Source organism: Anticarsia gemmatalis, chromosome 11 (assembly GCF_050436995.1).
Source record: "Anticarsia gemmatalis isolate Benzon Research Colony breed Stoneville strain chromosome 11, ilAntGemm2 primary, whole genome shotgun sequence".
NCBI lineage: Eukaryota > Metazoa > Arthropoda > Insecta > Lepidoptera > Erebidae > Anticarsia > Anticarsia gemmatalis.
In genome coordinates this window covers 12,838,478-12,848,417 of record NC_134755.1, presented here as the reverse complement: position 1 = coordinate 12,848,417, position 9,940 = coordinate 12,838,478, and the positions used below count along the sequence as shown (strand labels likewise).

Sequence of the window (9,940 nt, the reverse complement as noted above, 5' to 3'; positions counted from 1 at the left end):
TCTTTTAAAAATTAGTCATATTTTTTCTCAAAATATATCTGTCTATATGTACCGATTTCATCCAGGACTGGCCCGACTTACTGATAACCTAACGAACAAAGCAAGATTGTTACGTAGACTAGATTTTATTCTTATTGTCCAACCACTTTCGTAAGCGATTTTACCCTTAAATTCGAGGATTTTAAGCTCATTGGTCATTATGACGTAAAAATAATCAAAAAAAACCCCATAGGGATTTAAACCCTTTTTGAAGACTTTGAAACCCCCTCTTTCCGAGCTACTGGTAGGTTCAGTAATTGTAACGACTATCATAAGTGCCAATATTTGACTATGAATAGGTAAATGATTTGATTTTGATTTAAAAAAAGGCAAAAAAAATCTAGAAGGCTTTGTAAAACTCAATATTTTTGAACTGTAGGTACAGTCAAAAAGAATAAAAAAAATGAAAAAGAAAATTGGATTATTAACCATCCTCTCTTTTCAAGAGGAAGTTTACATCCAATTGAAAAAACAAATCGTCACCTTTCTAATTTATTTTAAAAACCTAATAAAATATCAACAATTATATTAAAAAATATAATTTATATTTTTGAAGTCCTACTTTACGGTGACGATTTCATAGAAAAATAAATGAAAAAGTTAATTGATTTTAAAAACACGGCTCCAGTTCGTCCGGTTATACTACTTTTTTATTCCGTTAATTCCTTTCCTATAGGAATTTCCGAGAATCCCATCGATCCCATACAAAACCTTGTCCCGACAGTTACGAAAAATAAAAAAATCTATTTGATTAACCCCAGTTTCTGAGGTACATTTAGTGGTAGTTTATCTATTCAATAGCGCTCAAGCTCATATAAAAATGACAGTTCGAATAGATAAACTACCACTAAATGTCCCTTAGAAACCAGGCATTAGTTCTTCAAAAGTTATGCGCTTACATTTCAGTGATTCATTTTTAGTTATATAAATTACGCCATAATGACCACTAAACTTCACAATAAAAATCATTATATGTATACAATGTATAGAATTCTAGAGGCCAGTGAATTGACTGCTTCCTTACACAATTTAGTACCTATATACCTTTAATATTACTTCAATTAACACAAGGCACATTTGATCTGTTATTAACTATTAAAAACAATAAGATTGCACTTTATAATATTATTATTTCGGCAGATCTTTTTAACTTAAATGTTTTAACTTAAGCGATTCCGTGTTGCTCCCATAACTCACAAAACTGAGATACAATTGAGACGATTTTGAGAAAACTTTAATGCCAAAATACGGACCTTGTATAATAATCATTCGATACTCTTGTGTGTGACTGGTTGTCAGACTTTCAAGCTTCTGACTACTGTTAACGACTGTCAAAGATCTTTAATTTATTTTATTGTTTTTTTTAATGAGTGTAAACATTCTATAAGCAATTTCAATGGATAGAAAATAAGACAGTATATTTAGAATGGCATTATTATTTTCTCAAAACCGCACCTCTGATGTTTTCCATTTGAAGTCAATTAAAAATGCTTTTCACACAGCCTTATTCACTTTAAAACGAATTCTCCAATACAAAATTGTGTCAAATTAATATTTCATATTATGTATGTATAGATTTTTGTAAAAAAAATGTTGAAATTATACACTAAACTCTTAAATAAATTATATGCTAAGGTAAGGCATATTTCAATAATTATAAATAATTAATTATATAGTACATATATGTATCATTATATATACAGTCTCGCATTGTCTTAAAACCGAGTTTTTATACAATATGTACAATTTTAGAAAACATGTATAGTTGACTATACATCGTACAACAAGGCCTCAAGATTCGTCAGTGTTGTATAAAGATGAGAAAATCTATGAAAATACAAGGAAATAAGTACTCCACAACTAAAATTGGCTGCTCCAATCTGAGAGAGTAGCTTTACAATGGAATTATGATCTTTTTAGAATAAAATAGGATCACAAACTTGAAATATGCTAGTATTAATGACTTTTGGAAGGTAAGTGTAGTTAATGATTGATGATAATTAAAATGAGATATTACGATGAACTAGTAAGTAAGTAACAAATTATATTTTGAAAAGACTCTTCAATAAGGCTTTTAAAAGCTCCTTGGACTGTAAAAAATGAGGCAGGGCTGAAGAAAATTTTATAATTAGGAGACGATAATATTATGGTTTTATTATACTAAGCAAAATGTGTAGATATAAGTTCATTGGGAATAATATAATTTGCCCTTTTAGTGTTAACTTTTAAAATGAATTCTTATGAAAATGTTGAAATGAAAATGTTTTAAGTACTTTTCAAAATTTTCTCACCTATGTACTTTTGAGAATTGTTCTCAACACACCGATCATTTACTAAGGCCCCTATAAATACATAACCGCGATAACCAACTGCTATTTACATTATTATGGTGATTGTCAGAAATGACTTAAGTATGCGTTATACCAATATACTTTTATGTACAAACATACATACAAAAAATCCTTGTAATTATTTGGATGGTGATCATAAGGTCCTGAGTTCGATATAGGCACAACAAATTTATTAACGTTTCATTTAGATATATGCAGGTATCTTAGGTATTAAAGAAAGTTTGGAAATGTATCCGACAGATGGCGTTTGTCTTGCCTGAAATATTTAAAAAAAACGTTTCTAAGGAAATTATTATTCTGTATGTTTATACATAAAGTATTATATTGTGTATTATTTTGTGTAAGTAAATAACGACCGTTAAGTAGTTTTCAGAAAATTTAAGAATAAAATATACCATACTTTCTTGTGTTCTTGTGGCCCCTGTGCATTAAATTTAAATTCTATATCCACAAAAATATGGTACATTTTACTTTGAAAAAAATCAAGGTCGGGCTTTTAGGTATAACGCATAACATTTTAAGTAACAAATCCATAATTATAACAAAATTGAATAAGTATATCATTTTTAACAAGAAATGTAAAAATGTATTAATGTGCAATGCACTGTAATTACACTTGTGGACATGAAAACTTACCCATCTAGAAAAATAACAATTTCTTCCAAAGAGATTATAAATTTCATTTATTTTTTTATATATTACTAATTTTTGATTTGCTGCATACTATACAATTCCTAGACGAATATTTTTTCACGTCTGCAAGTGTATTATTAAAAATATAATAATAAAAGTCCAATAAACAAAATTCACTGAGTTCATTTCAAAATGTTCACTTCACTTGTGGTCCATATCCACTTAAAAAATCAGAATAACTTGCATGGCTATTCGTTTTAGAAGAGAAACACCTTCTATCCTTCTCACACCTATAGCAAATAGCCATGCAGAAAGAGACACAGCACTCTATTTACGTCAGCTGGGTGGAGCTAGCAACACCTCGAGCCAGCAGGGGCAGGCTGTCACGTCCCTCCTGGAGTACTTAGGTCCCCAGCCTTTCGCGAAGGAGATCCTCACAGACCTGGGGTCTACGGGACCGATGTGAGGGAGGGAGACAGCTGGTGGAGGGCATGCAGGGTCGAAGATGCATAGACAGTGGCCGGGAGCCACTCTCCAGACGAGCAGAGCCTTGGCTGCTGCCGCGTCCAAAGCTGGTGAGCTGACGAAGACAGGCTCCTGACTTCTGTTGTAAAGCCAGACACCGTCTGATTCGAGGGATAGAGTTACTCCTAGACCGATTTTCGCTCGCGTTTTTCGCACCTGAAAAGATAGAGCAGAACCATTAGTTAGAGAAAGGAATGTATATTTTTTATGTCGTTTTTGACTAGTTATTACTATTTTTCTTATGTATTTAATTTAATTTTGACCAAATATTATCCATAAGGAATATTTAACGCTGCATTCAAAGACACTTTGGTAAGGTAAACAGCCACAGCACAAAAAGATCCCGACTGCTATTTCACCAGCCGCTTAGTGCGAAAAGCAGATAGCATATTCGTCAAAGGTTAAAATCTCTTAAGATACGTGAAGTGGTCGCGTGTGACTATCGCAAAAGCTCGAAGTGTCATGGCAGATTACGTCGGTCGGATTGCTACATTGATTGAGAACTGAAGCGCGCCCGATAACCCTAGATAACCCGACGAATACATAGCTCTTTGTTGAAACTCTGATATGTGGGCTTATTGTTTCAATATGTAAGTAAATAAGCTGATTTCTTGGTTTCTGATTGGGGATACTAATTTTGGAATCGTTAACCTTTATGTTTTATACACAGAAAAACACGCCTATGGTCCCCAATATACATCATTAGGTTTTATGTTTACGCGGATATTTTCCCAATAAAATGTGTTATTTTATCGTGCTGTCAATTACTAATAAGATGCTTGTTAGTTATATTTTAAAAAATACGCTTAAGTCTAATGTCTAACCAAAGGTCAAGTGCAAAAAACTACTACAACCTTGTCCTAACCACAAAAAAGGCCTCAAGATTTTCCAAATTGTTTTTTCCTTACCTGTTCAACTTGTGGTGCATCCCCCCTCTGGTCTAACGCATCCAGACACAAGCCGTGCCTCCCGGAGCCACACGCACCCCCGCCCCCGCCGAACACGTCCACCGCCCTCACCCGGACACCGAACTGGCGACCCACGCGCTGAGTCAACTCCCAGTACGCGAGTCTACACCATTCTGACTCCCAGCTCTGACGCTCTGGAAAGAAAAGAGAAATATTTTAAGCTACATTTTTTAAAATAATACCAGACATTGTAGACGCGCTGTTGTTCTAGCCTGTTTTCAGGACAAGTTATATTTTTTATGCGTTTCCATGCATAGTGGGTATTTGTTTTAATAAACTGCTAAGAAGTTATAGTACAATGTTCTGAATACACAGCCTATCCCAACAAGATATAGTACTATAGTCATATATAGTACTAGTTTACAATGACCCCTAAAAGTCCCGGACTCAACAAGACCAACCAAAGTTTCTGAACATCTTTTGTCAATAAATATGCAACAACTTAAACTAGGAAGCCTTAAGAAAATTGCAACAAGTCCCGTTCAACATGTTCTGGGAACCTCTATATTGACCTTAAAGATATCACTAATTTTTATCTAGGATTGCAAGACGTCTTACTAAAATTTCATCACCCCCAATAAAACAAGAAGCCAATACCCGAGCAATTTGACTAATATTTTAGCGCCTGACATCACCAAAGAGTTGATTCTTGGCTACAACTGACAACAGTTCTATGCCAACTACGATTCCTGGTTAACCAGTAACACTATACAGTGTTGAAAGATAACCATTGTTATGCCAAAACACAATGATTTAGCTAAACTTTGACAGGAAATGGATAATGAGGAATGATATCATGGATAGGAAAATTTGGAAATGAAGCAATAATAGAAAATGTTGAAGAAAGTTTACTGTTATGTGTTAAATTCTAGCAATCTAGTAGTTTGATGAGAACCATAAACTTTTAAATAGATTTATACCCGTTTTATAAAACAGTTACGTCCTTCCGAAACGATGGATTTCAGCAATTATAACTGCGATTATCATAACTGTCAACTATTGTCAATTTTATTTCCTTAGGTCCAGTATCCTAACTTCTAAATATTTATTAGATAACATCTTATCTTATATTTTTGACCGTAGTCTTCACACATTTGCTGTCTCTTCATTTAACGGGTAGTTTATCTCATAGTTATTTCTGAGTTAAAAATGTTACTTAAAAATTCTCCCAATTTCTCAATTTCTATCGTTACAATGCCAATATTGAGTAATATTCATATATTTCACGAAGGTTGTCACCATGACAGTAACTGGTAGTTGTCTGTCCTTCAAACAGTTCCTGATTGTGCCTCAGATCGATAGCTTGAACACTAGACTGTTAGCAATACAATATTTAAATACTAGACGAATAGGAAAAGGTTTCAGTACTAACTATTTTACTGACGAGAGGGTTTATAATTCTTTTTTTATGTAAGCTACTTTTTGGTATGGGTTGTGCGATTGCTTAAGGTCACCACTACTTAATAGACTACCGATTTATCTAACATAAAGTAGTAAAATTGCAAATTAGACATCTTAAAAATAGTCTATTCCTTTCTCCAAAGGAAAAAGAAGTGGTAAAACTCCTGTACAATTTCAATCTTGATACTCAATTTGTAGTTGCCAATTTACTAATCGTTTATCACTAAAGGTTATCGTTCTTTCACGACTCGAAAATAGACTCTGGATTAAAATTTGAGCTCCCTAAACAAAATCCGACCCATATTTTTGACTCACACCAGAAACCCATCAAGACAACACCAATCCCATGAAATAATGGCACGCCGTCGATGGTATGAGGCTGGCGCCAGGCCGGCGGCGAGCGATCGATCGTCAAGGTTAGTACCACCACCACGGATTGGGACTACCACCATATCGCCACCACTAGCTCACGGAGACACTTTTATATGTTCATATTTTTTTATATTACTATTGAGAAATGTAGAAAAGCCTTGGAGATGGACCTTGTCTTGAATGTGGTGGTCAACTGACCTACCGTCTGTCGAAAGGTTATTGAACCTGGCTAATGTGCTGCTGTAATTTACACTAACAACCTTGATTTATGAAGTGAAATTGCTGATACGATTTCTACCGATTAGGTTTTCCTGAAGGATAAAGTAGGATAGACAGACTTTGAACGTCATTTGGTGATGACACTTACAAAAATTGTGTAAAGTTTCCCATTCAATATGCAAATTTTCTTTTACTTTAAACTTTTGCTTTCAAAAGTCTATTATAACAGACCTATAGAACTAAAAGAGCCAACATTTTAAAGAACCAACATCCTATAACACAACACGATAAGCCTGCGGGCTGCTTGAACAACTTTGACACTAGGTTGATCACTAAACATACGATAAGAAAGAAGGTAGTAAAATAAAGGTCCTTTTACCTTCCCCGTCAGTAGCCAGGGATCCCGTGACAAGCCGCTCATGGTCCGTCCTCCTTGCATCCTCTGTACTTTCACCGTGCTCTGTGGACAATACAACAACACTTTTATTATGATGAAGAGCATACAATATCGAATGATAAAGACACATGAAACTGGTTGTAAGAGTAGGTTGACTGTTGCTGTGGCTGAACATTATACGACTACTAATCGTGAAGTCTCGGCGATGATCGTTGGCAAAATGTGCTAGTACAAGTGGTCTTTTCTAATCTATTATGATATTTCTCAATTATAGCTCCAGGTTTGGTAAGGTGACTGGTAAATAGCGATAGCCCAAAATCGCTCAATTCGCCCCCGATAACATGGGACTAACTTTGTATATAGCAAAAAGTGTAGGTGTATTTCATTCTCCTCTGCCTACAACCTGCCAGTTACTAATGTTGTTAAGCCGCGAACCTTTCATACAAGACTCTCTACTAAGTTAAACTATAGTTAAATACAATAAATAATAATAATCTATCAGCTGCAGTCAAAGCCTGATTATCGTGGAAGATTTTCATCAAAGAGACTTTTTATACATGTCCAAACTTGAATAGAAGTTTAAGAAAAAAATCTAATGGCTATCGTACCGACCAGTTTTTCGAGCTGTGATGTCACAGACACACACACAAATGTCCACACATGTATATATTATGTATATGTACAATAATTTATTACATATAAGTATAAACTAGTTGTAAGTGATCATATAATTTGGTTTTCGGACCTCTTTGGGGTGATAACTTGATGTTCTCGAAACACATTTTCTTTTGAAGGACATATTTTAATATTGTAAGAGATTTTCTTGACCTTCTTGCGAGATTTTGATATTATGCCATTTACAGAATCAAAATATGAAAGCTTTGTCATATTTTTCTGGTCAGTTCTACCCATTTCGTTCGTGTTCTGCACTTTTAGCAAGTATAGTAGACTATCAGTCTTAACTACAAAGATTTTCGTTTTCACTTTGAATGTGGATTGTAGACTCAGAATTTTGACTGGAACACACGTCATACTAAAAAAGGAGCCTATATTATTATTTGATTTTAGTTTCGACTATCTATGATATATAGACTAGGTATATATAGACTATCCATGGTCAGTTTCGTCAAAATTCTTTCAGTAGATTAACTGCCAAAGCGTAAAAGATTGGCAGACTTTTACATTTCCATGAACTAACAATATGGAGTCTTGATCATCAATAGAAAACTCTCGATAATTCTAGAATACTACATAAAAATTAAGTAATTTTCTTTGATCAGCCATAAAACTATCTTATAAAATATAAGCAGGGGTAATAAACATTTAAACGTCTACTCTTAACCAGTCAAATATAAGATTGCTATAAATTTTGCATTTATTTAAACATAAAATGTCTAAATTTTCATTCGCCGCCGTTGTGTGGGATGTGGCGCCTCTGTTTATATATTTCTTGGTATATAAATAGTATATAGTAATTATGTGTTTATTTCAAGTCTAGGAGAAAATAGTTACGAATGATTTTCAAAAATTTCAATTTGTATAAAGATGAATTAAAACGTCACAAGATTTTCAAATTATTCTCGTAAGCACTATCTGGGGTGCTATCAAGTATCTCAGTTGACAACTAGGTACATGAAACCCACTATGCTGTTCATTGTTTTCTTCCTTAGATTATAGTGATTAACACGTTACATCAAAGCAGCAATGTACTGAACAGTGACCATCAATTTGACGTACACTAGTTGTCAACTGAGATACATATGTGATACGCATATTGGAGTCATATACACTACATCAACATAACCTCAGTCTTTTTAGGGTCTAACCCTGAGTTCTAGAACAGAATAGACCTGACGTCATTTTTATGTTAATTATACAAGAATTCTGATACATAAATCTAGCTTATTCATTTGATAACACTACGACACTGAATTTGAGAAGACTTTTAATGCATAGAAATCAAAAGTAAGCTTAAAATCTGCCATATTTTTGTCAAAATTCAAAACATGATTGACAGTAATAAAATTCTTAGTTAGTATTTCTGTGTTAGTATATAATATACATAGGCGATTGATTCAAGGTCGATAATATACATAAGTAATTATATATTTATGTATCAGACTTGGAGATATTAAATGAAATTTAATACTACCATGTTAATGAGAGGTTCGCTGTTGTGATGTGAAGGTTTTTTCATTCAAATTGATACAATCTTCATTGATATTTGAAATTATTTTGTAGAAGAATACTATAGCATTTAAACAGTCTCCTAATGTATGAGAGAACTTTCAGTTTTTTTTTATGTTGACTCATATCTGTTACGATTTTTTGTGTGACTCTTCCAGATTTCACTTAACGCATTTCAATGAAATTTTTCATACAAGTAGTTGATAATCTGGACTAACAAATAAGATACTTTTTAAACTAGAAAATCAACGATCAAATTCATATTTTTTTTACCAATTTTTACTCCAGATAGTCTACTTAATCAACATCACCATTGGCATTCATCTATTCCACTCCAAAAAAGATCTCTTATCCACACCAATCAGTATTAATATTTACAAAATAATATCCAAGCGACAACTGCATTACACCAAACAAGTAAATGTAGGTACACAATGTAGGTATATCGTTCAGTACACGTGTCGGACAGTTTACAATAACTACCGCTTAGGAACAATTTAACATTATAATGTGCCTTATAGAACGTTCACACGATTTGTATTAACACTGTGCAATACTGTGCATGTAAAGTTCAGGGGATTGAGGAGAAATTTGCAGAAAAAATTTAAGAAAAACATATGACGAAGAAAATTTTTAATCATTCTTCCGTCGTTAGCAATCGGTATAGGTTTTTGGGTGAAATATTGATAGTCATGATAGTCAAACTATTGATAGTCATACTTGCTTATTTTATCAGTGAATCAAGCAGTCTTTAGAGAAGCAGAAAGTTTGCAATTGATCATCTAGGTGCTTCGGATAATACATAAAACTGTGGTCAACTGAACAAATTGACTAAAATGTTACGGTAA

General features: G+C 33.5%; 1 protein-coding gene across 1 annotated transcript in view; it reads right to left on the bottom strand.

Moving 5' to 3' along the window:
* Positions 1-9: 9 nt before the first annotated feature.
* Dad (Daughters against dpp) overlaps positions 10-9,940 on the bottom strand; it is a 32,789-nt gene continuing 22,858 nt past the window's right edge. The window contains exons 3-5 of the mRNA XM_076119644.1: positions 6,888-6,968; positions 4,457-4,650; positions 10-3,704 (exon numbers count right to left, since the gene is read on the bottom strand). Of these exons, the coding sequence (XP_075975759.1) occupies positions 3,360-3,704; positions 4,457-4,650; positions 6,888-6,968 (620 nt within the window). The 3' untranslated portion in view covers positions 10-3,359. The remainder of the gene's footprint in view (positions 3,705-4,456; positions 4,651-6,887; positions 6,969-9,940) is intronic.